Source organism: Martes martes (genome assembly GCF_963455335.1).
Source record: "Martes martes genome assembly, chromosome: 17".
Lineage (NCBI taxonomy): Eukaryota > Metazoa > Chordata > Mammalia > Carnivora > Mustelidae > Martes > Martes martes.
The window spans coordinates 14,200,354-14,223,139 of record NC_137905.1 but is presented as its reverse complement, the minus strand read 5'-3'; the positions used below and the strand labels follow the sequence as shown (position 1 = coordinate 14,223,139).

Here is a 22,786-nt window from a genome sequence, read left to right as displayed (position 1 = left end):
GAGAAGTTCATTGAGTGCGCTGCAGTGAAGTAGTAGGCAGGACAGCAAAGGAGAGACTGCCACAGGTGATAGACAGAAGTTGTAGTTATAGGTTGGAATGAGGGAATATGAGACGTATGGAATTTTACCTTTTTTGGTGATCTTAAGAACTATGTCTGCTTGTAAGTGACTATGGTCGATCAGGGCCTGTGGCTTAATGAGAGCCTGTTAGTGTCAGCTTGGTAGTGGCTGTGGGCCCTTTTGCCTTGCTCAAGTTTCCATTGCTGAGGCCTGTTGCCTAAAAGTAGTCTCTACAATTTTGGTAGTTGTTTACATTCAGCTTTGTAGTATTACTATTTTCATGTTAGTTTTACTTAAATCTTACTGCCAACAGTATTTTCTACTCCTTTCACCATAAAACACAGATGTCCTTCATATCTTTTTGCAGGGATGGGAGGTGTATCATGTTTCATGTAATTAATACAATTCTTAAGTTTTCTATTTATTTATTTATTTTAAAGATTTTATTTATTCATTTGAGACAGAGAGAGCCCAAGGAGGGGGAGAGGCAGAGGCAGAGGGAGAGGGAGAAGCAGACTCCCTGCTGAGGGGGAGCCTCATGCAAGGCTCAATCCCAGGACCCTGGATAATGACCTGAGCTGAAGTCAGAAGCTTAACCAACTGAACCACCCAGGTGCCCCCCCCCTTTTTTTTAAAGATTTTATTTTTAAGTAATCTCTACACGCAATATGGGACTCAAACTCATGGCCCTGAGGTCAAGTATCACACCCTCTGCTGACTGAGCCAGCCAGATGCTCCTTAAGTTTTCTGAACAGAATCCTTTTAAGACATAAAGACGAATGGTCCTTTAAAAGATTTAATTTTTTTATGAGAGAGAGAAAGGAGATAGCATGAACATGAGTAGGGAGAGGAACAAAGGGAGAGGGAGAAGCAGACTCCCTGCTGAGCAGGGAGCCTGACTCCTGGGACCCTGAGATCATGACGAGCCAAAGGCAGATGCTTACCCCACTGAGCTACCCAGGCGCTCCTCTTCAAGACCTTTTGAGCACACATGTGGTTTCCTATACTTGTTTCTTGGTTGTTGTTTCAGATGGGGGAGATATTCTGTTTTTATTCTAATTAAATAAAACTTCTAATTTAAAATTAAGATTCTAAGAATTTTTTTGAGTAAGTCTTCAGTGTGTTATTAAACACTATTATATATAAGATGTTTTGCGGAACACTTTAGTTACTATATAATATCTTGTAAGTAAATATATTTAATAACAACTCTGAGTTAAGTACTATTGTATTCCCATTATAGTGATGAGGAATTTAAGACAGGTTGAATAAATTGTCCAAGGGCATGCAGCTGATAAATAAATGGCAGAACTAAGACTAAACCCAGGCAGTCTGACTTTTGGAGCCTATACTCTTAGTGACTGTATTGATTTATAACTATTTGCTTTCTGATAAAACAATTGTAAAAAGGCTGTCTTGTGTTATTACTGATGTAGCCCCTTCTATCAAAATATGCGTGGAAGATTTTTGTTTTATATATATACATATATATATTTTTAAAGATATTATTTGTTCATTTGACAGAGACATGGTGAGAGAGGGAACACAAGCAGGGGGAGTGGGAGAGAAGAAGCAGGCTTTCCCGCTGAGCAGGGAGCCTGATGCAGGGCCCAGTCCCAGGACACTGGGACCATGACCTGAGCTGAAGGCGGAGGCTTAATGACTGAGCCACCCAGGTGCCCCTAAAAATTTTAATATTTACATATTTTAAGTGTTTTAGGTCTATATGATTTAAAATGTGCAGTGTCACCAGAGGCCACAAATAATTACTAGACATTCTGACTTTAATTTAGCTTTCATTTGGGACCACATGGTAGAATGATTTCTGGCGAATTATTCACTCCTAATTTTTATGCAAGAATCATCTCTGAAGCCAGTGGAAAACATAGTTCCTGAGACACAGTAGGCAATTCAAAGACTGCATCTCTGATTATGTGGGCAGCTCAAACGACTGAACCATTTAGGCATCCCCGTTATTTGGAAATCATTAATTTGAGCTCCTCACTGAGTAAATACCAGTAGGTATACCCCATGTATACCCCATGGGGTATACCTACTGGTATATGGGGGTCCTCAAAGACTAAAGAGGGGTCCTGAGACCAAAACCTCTGAGCACTTCCTGTTTAGATTAGTTGTGTCATACGATATTAAAGAAAATCTTGACACAGAAGTAAAAATCTAGAACATATTAAAAGATTGTAAATATTAAATGAAGCATTTTTATTTCTTACTAAATACTTCTCTTTTGAATTGTGTAAGCAGGAGACTGGAACCTACTGAACGACCTCTTCAGATTGTGTATGATTACTTATCCAGGCTGGGATTTGATGACCCTGTGCGTATACAGGAGGAGGCAACAGATCCTGACCTTGGCTGTATGCTTCGATTTTATGGTGGTAAGAATTCATCCGTGGCTTTCTGAATGTGTTTAATTGCTTTTAGTTGATCATTTGTGCCCCTCTCTGTCTTCAGCTTTTTAAAAGCATTTTAACAAAAGGTGTTTTTAAGCCATTTTTAACTAGTGTAATTAAAAAAAACAACAAAAAGAAGAAGGTGAGTTGTAGTTAAGGGAGACTTAGAAGTATTAGCCAAAACACCTTCCCATCTTTATTTTTGTTCTTCTTGTTCTAGTGTTTTTGCTGACTTAAAACTAAAATCATTTTATTTCTTTGTCAGAATTTTGATCGAATTATGCTTTTCAGTATCAGTTTTACTTTCGGGTGGCTTATAAAAACCATGGAGTTCTGGATAGCTCAAGAATGTTGAGAGCTAGGTGGTCATTATCAGATATGACTTGACATTTGATGAATACATTTGTCAAATCTATATATTATTAAATTTTTTTTTAAAGATTTATTTATTTGACAGAGAGAGATCACAAGTAGGCAGAGAGGCAGGCAGAGAGAGAGGGAATCGGGCTCCCCGCTGAGCAGAGAGCCCGACGTGGGGCTTGATCCCAGGACCCTGGGATCATGACCTGAGCCGAAGGCAGAGGCTTAACCCACTGAGCCACCCAGGCGCCCCTATATATTATTAAATTTAGTGGGCTTGAAATCTAGGATTTCTTTAACTCTTGTTTCTCTTTTGGTGCATTTTTCCCCTCATCATCTGTTTTTCACCTGATCACTTCAATAATAAAATTAGACTTATTAAAACTAAATACTTTCTGAATATTGCTTTCCAAATATACATAGTCTACTAATACTACGACTGTTGAGTACTATTGTGTGAGTATTACTGTGTGATTTTATGGTTGTGAATTACCTGGTTTATTACAACCACCTTATGCCATAGGAACTATTATCTTCTTCAACAGATGAGAAATCTGAGGCAGGGAAGTTAAACAGCTTGTTCGAGGTCATACAGCTATTAAGTGACAGAGCCATTTAACACCTAGTGATTTTGAAAAATGTGAATTAGTATGACCCACTTATCAAACAATTGAACTAATAACTGAATGATTAGTGTATAGTAGGCAAAGTCATTTACTGAAATTCCCTGCTCTCATTCCTGAAAGTGTCGATTAAATTTCTGTATACTTCTTTTTTTGTTGTTGTTTTTTTTTTGGCTGATGTTTATTTTTAAGTAATCTCTATACCCAGTGTGGGCTTGAACTTACCACTCGAGATTTAGAGTGTCATGGTCTACTGACGGAGCCAGCCAGGTGCCCCTCTGTATACTTCATGATATAACTCTTGTGACATAATGTCACAAGACAGCTTTATTTAGTGCACTTCACAAAAGATTTTATGTTTAATTTTTCATCATAACACTATTTTGTGACATATTCCTTGAAAGTTGGTTTTGTTTTATTTTATTTCAATTACTTTGTCTTCATTGCTAGTTCATGAAAGGAAAATAGTTGCTAGATTGACATTGAATAGGAAAAATCCATGGGATGCCTGGGTCCATCTCTTGATTTTGGCTCAGGCCATGATCTCAGGGTTGTGAGATTGAGCCCTGTGTCGGGTTCCACGCTAGGCATGGAGCCTGCTTAGAATATTCTCTCTGCCTCTCCCTCTTCCCACCACCCCCCCCCCCTTTAAAAAAAAAAAAAAGAATGAAAGAGGAAAGTTCTTTAGATTAATTTGAGGAGCACAGCCCATTTAAACCTATAAAACTTGGGTTAAAAAAGAGAACAACTTGGAGCAGGTAACATGTTCCTTTTGTGATTGTGGTTGAACATGAGTTCTGTTTATATGTTTTATTCTAAGGTGAGCGTTGAGCCTGAAACTGTCAGTGAGCTCCTTTTGAACCACTGAGATTGCATTGCACCCAGTTGTATATTGCAGGAGTATTGGCCCTAATACAGTAATCTTTTGCCACCACCTGATGAGCATGATAGCATGCCCAGGATCTTCATATACCCCTAAGAAAATATTTCTAGTAGAGTCTGAAAGAGTACCAGTTTGTAGTTCTTACCGTGTTTTTGAGGGGAGGGGGTCTTTAACAGAGAACATTTCCAAAAATGGGCTCTATTAATTTAGAGAAGCTAGTATAATTTGAGTGAGAAAAGTATGTTTGGGAAAGAGGTTTTTTAAAGCTAATTATTTTTGAAACTAGAAAATATGTATAAACAGCACCAAAACCAAAAGTTTTATATATATATATATACATATATATATATATATATATATATGTATGTATTATCTCTTGTCTGTGTAATGAAGTACCTCAAAATTTAGTAACTTTTGGGAGTGCCCAGGTGGCTGAGTTGGTTAAGTGTCCAACTCTTGGTTTTGGCTCAGGTCATGATCTCAGGGTTGTGAGTTCCAGCCCTGCATGGGGCTCCAGGCTCAGTGTGGAGTCAGCTTGAGAGTCTCTTCCTCTCCCTCGGCCCCTCCCCTGAGTCATGTGCTCTTTCTCTAAAATAAATAAATAAAATCTTAAAAAAAGAGCAACTTAGTAACTTAGGGGGCGCCTGGGTGGCTCAGTTGGTAGAACATGCTGCTCACACTGGGTGTAGAGATTACTAAAAAACATAAATAAACTTAAAAAAAGAAAACTTTGTGACTTAAAATGATAATAAGTATTTATTATATAGTTTGTGTGTGTCAAAAATCTAGGAGTAATTTAGTTGGATGGTTCCGGTTTGGGTTGCATGAAATTGTAGTCAGTCTTTTTGTTGAAGGTATAGTCATCCAGTGGCTTGACTGGGGCTGAAAGAACCACTTCTAGCGTGGCTCACTCAAACGGCTGCTGGTACGTCTCAGTAGCTGGTACCCAGCTTTCATAGGATGTCTCAGTTTTTCACTTTATAGATCTCTTTCTAAGGCTGCCTGAATGTCTTCCTGATTAGGCAACTAGCTCTGTCAGTGATGAGACAGACATGCACACGTGTGCACACGCGCACACACATAGACACACACACACACACACACACACACACGGAGGCCTCAGTATTTTTTGTGATCGAGCCTCATAGGTCACCTACATTATTACCACCTTCTGTTTAGTCGAAGTGAGCCACCATATACAGCGCACCCTCTAGAGAGGGAAATTAGGCCCCACCTCTTGGAGAGAGAACTGGCGAAGAATTTGTGGACGTGTCTTTAAACGATCACAAAAAGTATGCTTCCCTCTTATCTTGTTCCTCTATCCACTCAGTTCCTGAATCCCAAGACAACCACTGTTAGGAGAAGAAAAAATATCTGAAATGTTCTCTTAGAAGCAAATAGCTTAGTAATCAGCTTTAAATATTTTATATATAGTGTCTTTGGTGAGTTAGCTTAGTTAGCATCTAGTGTTAATGAGGCCAGGGTCATAAAGGCCTAAGTTCAAACCAGTTAATGTTGCTGTGCTTGCTGGATCTAAAAGGTACCCCATACCCCAAGCAGCCATTATGCAAATGTTCGTTAGTAGTGTTGCTGGAAAGGGAGTTCTGGGGAAAAGTGAGTTAGTGGAATGACTGGCTCAGTGCAAATTCATGATAAAAGCTGTGGAAATAACATAATTGCCTAAAGATGAGTAGGTAGCATGATCAGTCACAGAGATTAAGAGAGCACATTAATGAACTCTTTATTTGTGTATGAGGAAAAGGAGTCTAGAAGGTGTGATTTACTAGTGAAGTTGTAATTCTGGGGCTCTATGGCTCAGGTAGTATAAGTCCCAGCCTAAACATTTTCTTTCTTCCTTTCTTTCTTTTTTTTAAAGATTTTATTTATTTATTTGACACACAGAGAGAGATTACAAGTAGGCAGAGAGGCAGACAGAGAGAGAGAAGGGGAGAAGCTGGCTAAGCAGAGAGCCCAGTGTGGGGCTTGATCCCAGGACCCTGAGATCATGACCTGAGCCGAAGGCAGAGGCTTAACCCACTGCCACCCAGGCACCCCAAGACAGTTTTTTCCAAAGAGCATAAGCACAAAAAAATGAAGCCAGATACAGAAGAATCACATAGTATGTTTCCATTCATTTAAAGTTCAAAACCAGACAAAATTCAGCCATATTGTTTACAGATGTGTGGCAGTATTACTATCTGTCCATCAAAATCTGTTCTTTCCTTCCATAATAATAGAGTTACAGTTGGCACATGACTGCCCAGCTACATGTCACTTCCCAGCCTTTTTTGCAGTTAGGTTTGCACACATGTGACACAGTTTTCTTCCGTGGTATGGAGTGGAATTGTTGTGCCGCTTCTGTACCTGGTTCCTTCTTTTTTTTTTTTTTTTGAAGATTTTATTTATTTATTTGTCAGAGAGAGAGAGAGAGAGCAAGAGCAGGCAGAGGGAGAAGCAGGTTCCCTGCTGAGTGGGAGCCCAATGGTAGGGTTCAATCCCAGGATCCTGGGATCATGACTTGAGCCGAAGGCAGACACTTAACTGACTGAGCCACCCAGGTGTCCCTCTGTATCTGGTTAGTGCCCTTGTTTTCTTCCATGGGCTAGGATGGCATTCATCAAAGCAGTATTAGAAGTCATGTGTTGGGGCGCCTGGGTGGCTCAGTGGGTTAAGCCTCTTCCTTCGGCTCAGGTCATGATCTCAGGGTCCTGGGATCGAGTCCCGCATCGGGCTCTCTGCTCAGCAGGGAGCCTGCTTCTCCCTCCACTTCTCTCTGCCTGCCTCTCTGCCTGCCTCTCTGCCTGCCTCTCTGCCTACTTGTGATCTCTCTCTGTCAAATAAATAAATGGAATCTTTGAAAAAAAAAAAAAAAAAAAAAAAGAAGTCATGTGTTGAAATGGCAGAGCTATCATCAGCCTGAGTTTCTTGATAGTGCTGACCTCTGGAAACCTGCAGTGTCTACCCTAAGAGGATTACATTTCTTTTGTGTTTGAGCCATTGTGTTCTTTTCGTTGCAGACGTTTAACCAGCTATAACTGATCCAGGATGCATATATAAGTGGCAAAAATATGAAGAAAGCAAGGAAATGATTATAAAAGTCAGGAGAGTGGCTGATCTCTAGGGTGGAGGGACAAGGACGTAATTGCTATAAATATGATTTTTTTTTTAAGATTTTGTTTATTTGACAGAGAGAGACACAGTGAGAGAGGGAACACAAGCGGGGGAGAGGAAGAGAGAGAAGCAGGCTCCCTGCTGAGCAGGGAGCCCAATATGGGGCTCGATCCTGGGACTCCGGGATCATGACCTGAGCCGAAGGCAGACACTTAATGGACTGAGCCAGGCAGGCACCCTACAAATACGATTTTTGAGTCAATACAAATATATATATATATTTTTAATTTTATCAAAATATTCCTAAATTGCACAGACAATACTGATATGTGTTTTCATCAATAGCATTTGAGAATGCTCGTTTCTTTGTACCTTTGCCAACATCAGGTATTATTGTTAAAGTTAATCTTTGTCCCAGGGCGCCTGGGTGGCTCAGTCAGTTAAGTGTCTGCCTTTGGCTCAGGTCATGATCCCGGGGTCCTGGGATCAAGCCTCACATTGGGCTCTCTGCTTAGCTGGGAGCCAGCTTCTCCCTCTTCCTCTGCCTCTGCCTCTGCCTGCCATTCCCCCACTTGTGCTCTCTCTCTCTGTCAAATAAATAAATAAAATCTTTTAAAAATAAATAAATAAAAATAAACAAAATTTAAGGACAAGTTACAGGCCGAGAAAACATTTTTTTACAAATATTGTATGCAAAGTATGTATACTTAGAATACATACATATATCCTTTGGTTCAACATGAAAATAAGACAAAAATTTACACAGAAATATCAATGGGTTATCAAAGAAGAAGAAATCTAAAGATCCAATAAAAATCGAAACAACATTCAACCATACTAGTAGTACTCAGGGAAACGAAAATAAAAACAAAGACACCATCATTTTATTTATCGTATTAGTAAAACTTTCAAATGCTAATAATATTAAAAGGTGAAATTGTGGGAAAGGTGTACTTTGATATACTGATGGGCTATACATTTGTTCTGCATTATTTTAAATGCAAATATTCTATGACCCATTAATTTCATGTTTACAAATCTACTCTGAGGAAACACAGGGGCACAAAGGAGGTGATTTTACTATAATGCTGTTGGCAATAGTCAAAACTGGAAATACTGTAAAGGTCTATCACTAGCAAAATGGTTACATAAATTATAATACATGATATTCAGTACTGTGCAACTTAGAGAACTGCATATAGAAGACAGCTAAGGAAAGATCTCCAAAACATATGGTTGAGTGAAAAAGCATGAAGACCACAGCAAATAATACCACTTACGTACACAAAATATATTTCTACAAATACGTATTAGGTATGAATGTAAGTTAGAAAATTCTGAACAGATATACCCCATGTTGATAGCAGTGAATGGACCTGGGAGGTGATTGTAAGACACTGAAATGCTATAAATAATGAGACTGTAGGGGTGCCTGGGTGGCTCAGTGGGTTAAAGCCTCTGCCTTCGGCTCAGGTCACGATCTCAGGGTCCTGGGATCAAGCCCTGCATCGGGCTCTCTGCTCGCAGTGAGCTTGCTTCCTCCTCTCTGTCTCTGCCTGTCTCTCTGCCTACTTGCGATCTCTGTCTGTCAAATAAATAAATAAAAATCTTAAAAAAAAAATAATGAGACTGTATGCACACCTTACTTGTGAAATTAAAACTACTTTTTTTTTAAAGATTTTTTATTTTTATTTATTTGACAGAGATCACAAGCAGGCAGAGAGGCAGGCAGAGAGAGAGAGGAGGAAGCAGGCTCCCTGCTGAGCAGAGAGCCCAATGCAGGGCTTGATCCCAGGACCCTGAGATCGTGACCTGAGCCGAAGGCAGAGGCTTTAACCCACTGAGCCACCCAGGCACCCCTAAAACTACATTTTTTACAGAGGAAAAATATATGGACACAATGATTACAAATGTGAAATATGCATATGAAATATAACTAAGATGTGCATAATCATAAACATAATTGTATAAGGATGGTAGAATAGTTTTTTGTTGTTGTTACCTTTTTTTTAAAGATTTGAGAGAGAGAGAGAGAGCAGTCATGCAAGTGGGGAGAGGGCAGAGGGAGAGAATCTCAAGCAGACCCCCTCCTGAGGGTGGAGCCGGACTTGGGTTCCATCTCAGGACCCATGAGCCCATGAACTGAGCTGAAACCAAGAGTTGGACACTTAACCAACTGAGCAAGCCAGGCACCCTGGAATGTTGTTGTTTTGGTTTTTTTTAAAGATTTTTTATTTATTTACTTGAGAGAGAGAGAGAGCATGAGAGGGTAGTGGGAGAGGGAGAAGCAGACTCCCCGCTGAGCAGGGAGCCTGGTGTGGGACTCGATCCCAGGACCCTGAGATCATGACCTGAGCCGAAGGAAGAGGCTTAACCCACTGAGCCACCATAGTGCCCTGTTTATTGTTTTTAAATGTGCAGAAGTTTTTTTTTTTTTTAATTTTTTTTCGTGCAGAAGTTTTATTTAGTCAGATTTGGTGAGTCTTTTCCTTTAATGCATTTATATTCCTTAACCTAGGTCATAAAGGCATTCTGTATTTTCAGTACTCTAGATTTTTGAAATATGTGTAAGATAGGGATCTAACTTTACTTTTTTCTCTATAGGTAGATAGCGTTTTGTCCTAACAACATTTATGGAATACATCATCCTTTTCGTACTGAGTTGAAATATCATCTTTATTATTATTAAGTTCTTATAAAGGCAGTGTTCTATTTTTGGACTCTATTTTTGGACATGATAGAGATGACCAATTTGTCTCGTGCTAATGCCAAAATTATTTTAAATAATATACTTGTATAACACATTTTGATAGCTGGTAGGGAAGTACCTTATCACTGTTCTTCTCTGAAAAATCAGGGAGATCTCTGGAATCAGAGAAGCCTTTGTGAAGAAGTAGCTCTCTAAAAATTGACAGAATTTCATTAAGCAGAAAGGAAAAGGAGGACTTGGGATGGGAGATTAGACACCTCAGTGTATGTCCTGTGAATCACAGAGAATTCGATTCCAGATTGTTCTGGGTGTTGAGGGCAGTATCAGGAGTTTAGTCTTCATTTGGCAGATGATAGCAGGAAGTGAGAGGATCCAAGTGAGCCAGAGAAGGTGAATCTGGCACCAGTGTGGAGCATAATTCAGATGTGAATTAATAGGGGTCTGGAGTGGAGAATGGGAAGGAATTATTCAAACGAGAGACTTTTTGAAGGGATAATCGGTGAGAGTTGATGGCTGACTGAAAAGGGGAAGTGAGGAAGAGAACCTAAGAATTGAAGCTGACACTGAGGTTTTAAGCCGGGGTTACTTCAGGAGAATGTCAGGACTTGAGTTGTGAGAAGGAGCTGGTTCATGGGGATGGTGATGACTTGGTTTTGGGAATGTTTCATTTTAAATGGTGGTGAGATGCCTGACAGGCAGTTGGCAATGTGGAACTAGAGCTTAGGACATACAGATCTGGGAGTAGGGTAGGTGGGGATGTTAAAACTGTGGAAATTGTCACGATACCCGGAAAGAATTCTTAAACGTAGGGAAAGGAGGCTTAACGCAGGCAGAATTTTCATTATAATAACTAGCTTTGGTTTTATACCCTTGCTGTGTGCCAAGTGCTTTCTCAAGTGCTGAGCACTCTGTATACCTTGTCTCACGTAACCCTTAAAACCTTCTAGGTAGATGTGATTACTCCCTAGAGACTGTCATATGCCCCAGTCAAATAGCAGAGCCAGGAAGCAGATACATCTGTCTGCTTCTAAATTTCATCTTTTTAACTTCTAAGATACTCCGCTGTTTAGTTGTTGGCGAGAGAGTTTAGAGGAGGATGAGGGATCCATCAAATGAGAACACCTAATCCAACTCCTTGGTCTTAAACTCAGGAAACTAAGGCCTGAAGATGTAAGATTTATTTGGGATCATGAAACCAGATGGTGGACTTACTTTAGCCACCACTGCTTTGCCAAGTTTTCTAGTGAAATACTTCAAATAGAAGTTTTTTGTGTGGTATGAGAGCCTGTTGCAAATTTGAAATTTGTTGTGAGGTTTCCTATTTTGATCTTTGAATGTAAGTAAATATTTCATTTTCACCTTCTTACATATCTGCCAATATTTTTTGGTTTAACTTTTTTTTTTGGAGCTAACTTTGGATTTTCAGAGCAGTTGGAGGGCTAGTACAGAGAGCTCCTCCCGCATGCCCTTCATGCCGTCATTTGAACTGTTGTTCCATATAAATAGTACTTCCATTTTCTCCGGCTTCTCTTGAGACTTTGTCTTTAATTTTCAGCACTTTGATTATATAGTATCTGAGCTAGAATTTCATTGGGTTTGTTTGGGGTTCACTGAGCTTCTTGAATCCATGTTTCACTATAATCTTTCTCACTAGAGGAGTTCTCCTATATTTCTTCAAACCATTTTTCAGCATTGTGCTGTTTCTTCTCTCCCTTTGGCTCTATCCCTTAGTTCAGTTGTCAGAGTTTTTGGCCTGCTGCTTGGGATCACATTCACACTTGTATACGTCAGGGGTGAGCCCTGGAGTTCATAGACAACTTTAGGGGTGTCATTTTCCAGATCTCCTTCCTTTTTGCTATTTCCTGGGGTTTTACTTAACCTACCCTGTTGGACACTTCCTGCAAGGGTATCCACACTGCAGGACTCCCAGTGGGACACGGAGACCAAAAATTCAACAGGTTTCACCATGGGATTGCAGATCTTCCAACCAGAGAGGAAGTCACACCCATCAGAGTTTTAGGTGCCTGTGTCCCCACTGTTGGAGGCCGGAACTTAAGAAAATGAAAAGAGGGAAAAGGATGAGGAATTTCTCCCACTCTCTCTGAGTGTTAGGAGACCCCTTTTCTCCTCCTTAAGACAGGACCTGAAGGCGTTTCCTAGAGCTCTCTGTCCACACCAGCACCTGCCTCTGATCTTGGGCTTTCTCGAGTCCTGGGCTGGAAGATGTCACAGGAGGAAACAATGAGAAACTTGCCACTGCTTGGGTGGTATTTCAGACTGTGTTCTTCTTCCCTAATCTGCGTGCTACTGTTTTCTTTTCGGCATCCTTGTATAGCTCCTCCGTGCATTCTGTCTGGGTCTTATAGGTGCATTTAGTGGGAGAGGCAGGGTGGAGTGCGCCTTCTCCATCTTACTCAGAACCAGAACCTTAATGGTGTCTTTTGATTACTTCATTTTAATATAGTCCAATTGAACAGTCTAAATTTACCTTTATTATTTTCTAGAAGCTCTATTGTTTTGTCTTTCAGTTTATATTCACAGTTTCTATGATTCTTTTTGTCTATCATTGTGAGCTCATGGGCTTGTATATATTTGTTTTGACTTGTTACAGCCATTACTCTTTTTGTTGCTCATTTTGTCCCATTTCAGCTAGTGGGAGCTCTTTACATTGGCGTCTGTCCTTTCAGCGTGACCCCAGGAGTTTATGATAGCATTCTGGATTTTCCATTAAGTTCTGGCACAACAAGATGTCCTAAGCTCATCTTTTCATTGTCTGACTCAGACCAGGAATAAACTCTTTTTCTAAGGACTCCTGGTTCATTTTAATGAAAAATGATATTTAGAGATTATATTCTGGACAGTAGAGGAACTAATTGCTACAGGGTTGCCCTTGATTGTTTTTTTAGCAACTTTTTAAAATTATAAAAACATTACATTTTCTTTACAGAACATTTGGATGTATAAATATAAGGAAGTTAAAATTATCCGTAATTTTCCACTTAGAACCTTGGCTTTTGAGATTGTAAAACTATTTTTTTTTTGTAAAACTATTTTTTAATTCGAACTGTTACACATTCTGAATACTTACTAGAACTTTCTAATTCTCATTTTTTTGTTTTTTGTTTTTTAAGTAGCCTCCACGCCCAGCATAGAGCCCAGTGTGGCCTTGAACTCAAAACTCTGAGATCAAGGCTTAAGCTGAGATCAATAGTAGGACACTCAACCAACTCATCCACCCAGGCACTCCTCATTTTTTTTCTTTTTTTTATATCACTTTCAGATCAGAGACTGAATGTCTAGCAAATACTCCAAAATTAATAAAACAGCATATTATTTTGTATGTAAATGACTTATCCAAAACACAATGAGAGTGGTGGTGGATAGATTTATCTGTAGTAAAATATAAAGGAATAAGGCCAGGTAAGAACAGACTCATAATTATATATCAATTGATATAACATCTTTTTCATGTAAACTTTTAAAAAGACTATTAGGCAGTTTGAAAACATAACTATCATGAAGACCTATTTTTACATAATTTAGCCAACTTTGTAGTAGGTGATACTGTTAACCAGGGTGGGGGATATAGAAGCCATTGGCATGTTTGGGGAGAATAGTGAGATTAAAAAAAAAAATAGCAGTTTTATTGAGATATAATTCACATCCCATAACATTCACCCTCTAAAAGTATACAATTCAGTGCCTTCTAGTATATTCGGAGAGGTATCCAGCCATAACCACAGTCTAATTTTAGAATGTGTTCATCACCGTAAAACAGGACCCCGTATCCATTAGCATCATTCTCCATTCCTCACTCCCACAGCACCTGGCAACCACAGATCTCCATTCTGTCCTTATGGATTTTCCTGTTCTGAACAGTTCATGTAAGTGGAATCATACATTCTTGGCCTTCGGTGGCTGGCTTCCTATACTCAGCCTAGTGTTTTCAGAGCTCATCCATGTCATTGTAGGTATCCGTACTTCATTTCTTTTTATGGCCGAACAGTGTTCCATTGTGTAGACAGACAGTGCCACCTTTGGTTTATGCATTGCTCAGCTGCTGGGCGTTTTGATTGTTTCTACCTTTTGGCTCTTACGAATGATGCTACTCTGAACAAGCATGTGTGTATGAGTTCTTGTGTGGACATGCGTTTTCAGTTCTTTTGGGTATGGATGTAAGAGCGGAATTACTGGAGTGTATGGTGGGTCTCTGCTTAAACTTTTGAGGAACTACCAGACTGCTTTCCGCAGTGGCTGCCTCATTTCGTGATCCCTCCAGCGGCGTTGGTTTACATCTTTGCCAGCGCTTTCTAGTGTTTGTCTTTGCCGATTATAGTCATCCTAGTGGATGTGAACTGCTGTCTCATTGTGGTTTTGATTTGCATCTCTCTGGTCACAATGAAATGGAGCATCTTTTCATGTGCTTGCTGGCCTTTTATATATCTCCTGTGAAGTAATATCTATTCGGATTCTTTGCCCATTTTTAAATTGTGCTATTTGTCTTTATTGCTGAATTGTAGCAGTTCTTTATTCTGGATACAAGTCTGTTAATATGTTCATGATTTGCAACTATTCTCTCCTAGCTGGTGAGTCATCTTTTTACTTTCTTGATGGTGTCTGTTGAAACATGACAGTTTTTTACTTTTGATGAAGTCCATTTTTCTATATTTTCTTTTTTGTCACTTTATTTTTTAAAGGTTTTTATTTATTTGAGAGAGTGAGAGTGTGAGAGAGAGAACACGAGCACGGGATGGGGCTGTGAGCAGAGGGAGAAGCAGACTCCCCACTGCGCAGGGAGCCCAACTCCGGACTCGATCCCAAGGCCCCGGGGGTCATGACTTGAGCCAAAGGCAGATGTTTCACGCACTGGCATCCCATGTCACTTTTATTTTTTGTGTTGATGCCTAAGAAACCTTTGCCTGACTTAAGACCACAAGATCTATTCCACTGTTTTCTTCTAGGAGTTTTATAGTTTTAGGTCTTACATTTAGGCCTGTAATCCATTTTGAATTAATTTTCGTATATGATATGAGGTTAGGGATCTGACTTTATTCTTTTGCCTGTGGCTTTCTAATTGTTCAGCACCATTTGTTGACAAGACTCTTCTTTCCCCATGGAGTTATCTTGACACCCTGCTCAGAAATCAAATGTCCATAAATGTAGAGGTTTATTTATGAACTCTGTTCCATTGTTCTATGTCTGTTCTTACGTCAGTGCTGTGCTTTTTTTTTTTTTTTAAGTAATATCTATACCCAGTGTGGGGCTCGAACTCATGACCCCAAGATCAAGAATCAGATACTATACCAACTGAGCCAGCCAGATGCCCTAAGTACTGTACTATATATGCCAACTCCATATTCCATACTCCATAGTTGAGTTTTGAAATTAGGGAATGCGAGTTCTCCAATTTTGTTCTTTTTAAAATTGTTTTGTCTATTCTGAGTCTACCGTACTTCTCTATATGAATTTTAGGATTAATGTGTCAGTTTCTGCCATGAAGGCAGCTGGAATTTTGATAGGGATTACATTGTTGTAGATCAGTTTTGGGAGTTTTTTCATCTTAACGATATTATATCTTCTAACCCATGAACCCTGAATGTTGTCCATTTACTTAGGTCTGCAACTTCTTTTTTTTTTTTTTTTTTAAAGATTTTATTTATTTATTTGACGGAGAGATCACAAGTAGGCAGAGAGGCAGGCAGAGAGAGAGGGGGAAGGAGGCTCCCCGCTGAGCAGAGAGCCCGATGCGGGGCTTGATCCCAGGACCCTGAGATCATGACCTTAGCCGAAGGCAGAGGCTTAACCCACTGAGCCACCCAGGTGCCCCAGGTCTGCAACTTCTTTCAACTATGTTTTGTAGTTTTCACTGTACTATTTTAATTTTTATTCTTTTTGATGTTATCTTGGATGTAGTAAGTTTCTTAATTTTATTTTGAATTATTTATTCCTTGTGCATGGAAGTACAGTTGATTTTTAAAAAATTTTTGTATCTGGGGTGCCTGGGTGGCTCAGTTGGTTAAGTGTCTGACTACTGATTTCTGCTCAGGTCATGATCTCAGTGTCTGGGGATGAATCTCTGCACTGGCCTTTCTGCTCAGCAGGGAATCTGCTTGAGGACTTTACTCCCTCTGCCCTTTACCTCCCCCTCTTGTGTGTTTTCTTTCTCTCTTTCTCTCAAATAAAAGTAAATCTTTTTTTTTTTTAAGGAATTTATTTATTTGTGGGGCGCTGAGTGGCTCAGTGGCTTAAGCCTCTGCCTTCAGCTCAGGTCATGGTCTCAGGGTCCTGGGATCGAGCCCCAAGTCTGGCTCTCTGCCCAGTGGGGAACCTGCTTCCCCTTCTCTCTCTGCCTGCCTCTCTGCCTACCTGTTATCTCTGTCAAATAAATAAATAAAATCTTAAAAAAAAGATTTTATTTATTTGAAAGAGAGACAGAGATGGAGCATGAGGGGGAAGGCAGAGGCAGAGGGAGAAGAGGACCCCGTGCTGAGCAGGAAGCCTGATGCGGGCCTTGATCCCAGAAGCTTGGGATCATGACCTAAACTGAAGGCAGACACTTAACTGACTGAGTCACCCAAGTGCCCCCAAAATAAATAAATCCTAAATATATATAAAAAAATTTTGTATCCTGTAGCTTTGCTGAACTCATTTATTGGTTGTAATTATCTCTTTTGTGGCTCACTTAGGATTTTCTATATACAAGATCTTGTAGTTTGCAAATAAAGATAGTTTTCTTTCTAGTCTGATACTGGAAATTGAGGTGGTTGGGGACATCTTTTGGACATGTCTAGCAGACAGTTAGATATGAGATTAGAACCAAGGGAAGATTGGGGCAGGAGATAGAATTCTGAGGGCCATTATCATCATATGAATAGGGCAGTTTGGAGGCTGGAAGCCAGACTGAAGAAAATTGAGTAAATAGGAGGTGAGGTAGCAGAGATAGCTCATATAGAGGCACAAATGAGAACAAAAGAGTCTCAAAGGGTAAACTTACAATTTTTCAAAATACAGTTTGTGGGCCAACTACACTTAAACTACCTGGAATAGTTGTTAAAAATACATTTCCCAGGGTGCTTGGGTGGCTCAGTGGGTTAAAGCATCTGCCTTCGGCTCAGGTCATCATCCCGGGGTCCTGGGATCGAGCCCCATGTTGGGCTCCCTGCTCAGCAGGGAGCCTGCTTCTCCCTCTCCCTCTGCCTGCCTCTCTGCCTACTTGTGTTCTCTCTCTCTCTCTGTCAAATAAATAAATAAAATCTTAAAAAAAAAAAAACAAACCATTTCCCTGGGGGTGGCTGGGTGGCTCAGTGTGTTAAAGCCTCTGCTTTCAGCTCAGGTCATGATCTCAGGGTCCTGGGATCGAGTCCCGCATTGGCCTCTCTGCTCAGCAGGGAACCTGCTTCCCCCTCTCTGCCTGCCTCTCTGCCTACTTGTGATCTCTGTCCGTCAAATAAATAAATAAAATCTTTTAAAATAAATGCATTTCCCTGTGTTCCATCCCAAGCCCTGTGGGTTAGACTCTCCATGGGTGGGTGTCAGCGTCCCACATTTTAAACTGGCCTTACATAGTAAGTCTTGGACACTCACAAATCGGGAGAGTCACTGAACTAAAGAAATTCCACAGTTGAGACCGAGAGGGCACGGGAGAATATGGGAATGTTCTTGTAGCTTTGACAGGAACAGTAAGGAGAGTGGAGCTGAAGAGTGAGAAGAGAAAAGAACCAAACTCCCCGAGAAAGGTGGAGTTTGGAATATAGATCCAAGGATTGGCCTCAAATAGGAGGAGAAATGGGTCTCCCCCAGAGCTAGTGTCAAATAGAAAGTTTTAAAGCTTCGAAGTGATCTAACCCATTTCCTCAGATCATCTATGGGAAACACATAGTTAAAAGGGCGACAGGATGGCCAGGTTCCATAATCAATCCTGTGGTAATATCCAGTATAATGCAGTCTTTTCCCGGCTGATTGCTCTTTGCAGCACCTCATACTAGTGGTGTTCCTGTTCATTTTTGTGTAGTCTGGTTTTAGCGTGTTTTTAAAATGGGAAATCCCCTTTGTTTTTTTTTTTTTTTTAAAGATATTATTTATTTATTTGTCAGAGAGAGACAGTGAGAGAGAGGGAACAGAAGCAGAGGGAGTGAGAGAGGGAGAAGCAGGCCTCCTGCTGAGCAGAGAGCCTGATGTGGGGCTCGATCCCAGCACCCCGGGATCATGACCCTAGTCGAAGGCAGACGCTTAACGATTTTGCCACCCAGGTGCCCCTGGTTTTAGCGTATTTTAATCAAGAACCTGTCTTCTGTCATAATGTGCTGTTTTATTCACTTTGTCTCAGCCTTAGAAAGATTTCTAATGGGGAGGGAAGGTACAAAAAGAAAGAAACTTTTGTATGCACATATGAGCTTCTGCCACCAGGATTGGGATAGTTGATTGAAGTATCGGCCATAAGCTCTTCCTTACAAGGAACTGGAAAATGGAGTAATGTGTACAGAACTAGCGTGCTCCCATACTTATTAATTTCTTCCATCTAGAATGGACTCATCACAAGAGTGGCTGTCGTTTATTCAGTACTCCTTTTGTTACCCAAAAGTATGCTCAGTACTTTAAATTAATTATGCTAATTTTTTAAAAAGAAAACCCTAAAGATAAGTAGTATTAAGATCCAAACTGTGTAAATGAGGAAAGTCAACCTCAGTGGTTATATTAAGTAGTTCAAAGAAACAAAGTAAGTGGCAGAACCAGGATTCAAACTCAGGTTTGCATGTCTGGCCCTGAAGTCTGTGATCTTAATGACTTGCCAGATTGCCTTTCTCTGTGTACATGGAGATAGGATTGTGTTGGAAGAAGAATTAACAATGGCACCCAAAATAAAATCTTCCTCCCTGGCCCAAAATCCACAGTACCCCCCATTGTAAAACTTAAGTGATGGATAACATTTTAGAACTGAGATCATATTTTATGATACTTGTATTGCTTGGTAACTTGAATCTGTAAACGAGGTTGTTGAATATTGACACACAATACTTTCTTCTTCCTTGTAAGAGTCTCATATACTTGAATGGTGACTTCTGAATGCTGACTCCTGTTCTGTTTTCTTTTAGAAAAACCATGCCAGATGGATCATCTGGATCGAATCCTTCTGTCTGGCATCTATAATGTACGCAAGGGAAAGACCCAGCTGCATAAGTGGGCTGAACGCCTAGTTGTTCTCTGTGGGACATGCCTCATCGTTTCCTCGGTGAAGGATTGTCAAACTGGGAAGATGCACATTTTGCCTCTGGTTGGGGGAAAGGTAAGACTCATAAAAATGATTTTTCTTCATTTGTTTGATCTTAATTAAAATCACATTTAATTTTTGGCGTTTTCCCCACATCTTTTTAAAGAAGCCAATATGAGCATTATTAAAGATTGCATTACAAAGTTTGCTTTTTAGAGTTCTTAGTTTTAACCAGAAGAAACCGACTTAGGCTAATTTTTTTTTTTTTTTAAAAGATTCATTTATTTGAGAGAGAGAGAGAGTGCGCAAGCCGGGGGAGGGGCAGAGGGATAGGGAGAAGAACAGCAGACTCCCTGCTGAGCTTGGAACCCAACACTGGGCTTGATCTCATGATCTCATGATCTTATGATCTTACAATCTCATGACCCATGAGATAATGACCTGAGCTGAAACCAAGTCAGACGCTTAACCGACTGAACCACCCAGGCACCCCAACTTTACTTAGGCTAATTTAAGCATAAAATAGGTTTATTTATATCACAGGTTCTCTGGGAGGTCCAAAGCCTGTTCATACCCCAAATTCTGCTGCAGAACCCATTTGTTGATGATACCTCTGCCTCCACTGCTAGGCCCCCATAACACCCGAGTAGACAGAGAATGCTGCCACTTGCAGCCTCCTGCCACATCCATCCGCAAAGCAGATTCTTTCCAGCTTCTCCTTTTTCCCCATTTGACTTAAATTCAGAGTCGTGGGTGGTCACAAGCGCCTCTCCAGCAGCAAGGGGAGTGGAGGCATACCGTTTCTGGTCTGCTGGAGAATTCCCCATCCTAAGCAAGAGTTCATTTGCAAGTCTTTTAAACAGACTGACAGATGACTAGAAGCAGGTATGTTAATATTTATATGAAGCTGTACATCATTTTGTTTCTTTATTTTCCATCTTGAATATCATAAAACAGTCTGAATTTTAGAGAACTTCCAGATGAAATGACTTAGTGCATTCATGCTTTGAGACGTCCAGTCTGGCCCAGATGCATACCAATATCAGTAAAATAGATATATTCAGAAGGTAAATATATAAAAAGACATAGCTGTGCTATGGAATGTAGAATAGATGCAGTGAGCGGGTCTGAATCTGAGGGCCTGCTGGGTTCTGGGCCTGAAAGGTCGTGGCAGCCCAGGAGTTCAGCTCCTGTAAGTATTTGGGTTTAAAAGTCCTCTGCTCATAAGAAGAACCTGGCCCAGGCTTATTCTTTGAAGCAGGAGATGAGTGGTACTCTGCTCCTGAAGGAAAGCTGGAAAGAAAAAACAAACAAACAAAAATACAGCCCAAAACAGCTGTTAACCACTGACTGGAACCAAGTCTTTTTCTCGCCGTGGTCCTAGAAAGGTGGAAGGAACCAGTTATGTGCCCTGTGACCAGGAAGTGAACACGTCCCCACTGAATGAATGTGCACAGTCCACTCTCAACCGGGGGCAGCAACCCAGCACTTACTGTTGTGAGACCTGGTTCTGGTCTTGGAGGCTCTAGGACAGAATGAAGAAAATAGGTTAAAAGAAAATGACAGCCCTTCCTACCCCGCACCCCCACCAAAAATAAAAGAGAAAAGAATACAGCAAAGGAAAGGACATTCAAAGGGAAGTTGTAAGAAATAAGAAATAATGATAAGTGCAGACATTGACAAAATATGATGGTAAAGTTAATATTAATTGTAAGAAGTTGAAGTTTTTAAAATATTTTAAATATGAATATAAACTCTTAAAGCTCAAAGTGCCCTGAGTGATACTTAAAATATAGTGGTATGTTCGATAAGTAACGTGTGATACAGCCTTGGAATAAGAGAATAGAAATACCAAATAACTTTTAACTTTATTAGGAAAAACCTTAAGTATGAGTGTAAAAATTTTAAGGATAGCAACTAAAAGTAGAGAGGGAAAAAAAAAACATAAAACATTCTGTAGTGCTAAAAGAAGGTAGGAAAGGAGCAGAGAGAAATGAACGAAATGATTGGCCTGGTAAATTATCACAAATTATAGTGACAGAAACATATAGAAATATATCAGTAATCATAATTGTGATACAAGTTGTCATTTAAAATCCCAGTACTTGCTGTTTATTTTATAAGATTTTATTTATTTATTTATTTATTTATGTCTTAGAGAGAGCACGAGCAGGGGGAGGGGCAGAGAGAGAGGGACAAGCAGGCTCCCAGCTGAGCAGAGAGCTCAACGTGGGGCCCGATCCCAGGACACTGGGACCATGACCTGAGCTGAGAGCAGACGCTTAACCTACTAAACCATCCAGATACCCCCAGTACTTGCTGTTTGTAAGAGACCCTACACTTAGAAGGTTGAATGTGAATGGTGGGAAAAGCATGCTAGTCAAATAGCAACCAAAAGAAAATTGATGTGGTCATATTAACATTATACAAAACATTTTTATGAAAGCTTATCTGCAACAAAGGACTTCTCTCCAGAATTTAGAAAGAAGTTTTACAACACAGCAACAGAAAGGCAGATAACCTAGTAAAAACTGGGCAGAAGGGTTGAGTAGCTCCTTTACCAGTGAAGATCTACAGATGGCAAATCAGTACATAGGATGAGTCTCACCATCATGAGTCATTAGGAAAATGCAAATCACTATCACAGATTCTGCAAACCACTAGGATGACTAAAATCAAAAGACTGATGAGTACCAAATTTAGCAAAGATGAGGAGCAACTGGAATGCTCTCACATTGGCGGGAGGACAGTCACTTTGGAAAACAGTTTTTCATTTCTTATAAACAGAAACATGTGCATATCAGATGACCCAGCATTTCTCCTAGGTATTGGGAAATGAACATCTGTCTTTACAAAGACTTTATATGAATGTTCATAGCAGCTGTATTTATAATTGTCAAAAACTAGAAACAACCCAAAATTCATTGACTACTGGTGAATTAATAAACAAATGTGGTACATTCCACACAGTGGACTACTACTGAACAGTAGAAAGGAATGAACTGCTGATATACACCAAAATGAGGATGAATCTCAAAAACATTATTTTCTTTCTTTCTTTTTTTAAGATTTATTTATTTATTTTAGAAAGAGACAGCAAGCAAGTGCTCGAGCCAGCAAGCGCAGAGGTGGGGGGAGGGAAGAGGGAGAGGCAGAAAGAGAATCTCAGATTTACAAACCTTTCTCAGTATTTGACATTATGTGAGTATATTTTTCTGTGTCAGATACCCCATAGTAAAATATTTAAAAGTTTATTCTAAAACATGGGCGCCTGGGTGGCTCAGTCAGTTAAGCATCTGCCTTCAGCTCAGGTCATGATCTCGGGGGCCTGGGATTGAGTCCCACATCCAGCTCTCTGCTCAGCGGGGAGTCTGCTTCTCCCTCTCCCTCTGCTGCTCCCCCCTGCTTGTGCATGGTCTC

The 22,786-nt window shown here is 40.2% G+C and overlaps 1 protein-coding gene across 1 annotated transcript in view; it reads left to right on the top strand.

Annotated features, from left to right (window-relative positions):
• Positions 1-22,786, top strand: part of PHLPP2 (PH domain and leucine rich repeat protein phosphatase 2) — a gene marked incomplete at its 5' end in the record, with an annotated part of 74,496 nt that overhangs the window by 16,460 nt on the left and 35,250 nt on the right. Inside the window, 2 exons of the mRNA XM_080828021.1 lie at positions 2,323-2,456; positions 19,251-19,441. Coding sequence (XP_080684147.1) covers positions 2,323-2,456; positions 19,251-19,441 — 325 coding nt within the window. The remainder of the gene's footprint in view (positions 1-2,322; positions 2,457-19,250; positions 19,442-22,786) is intronic.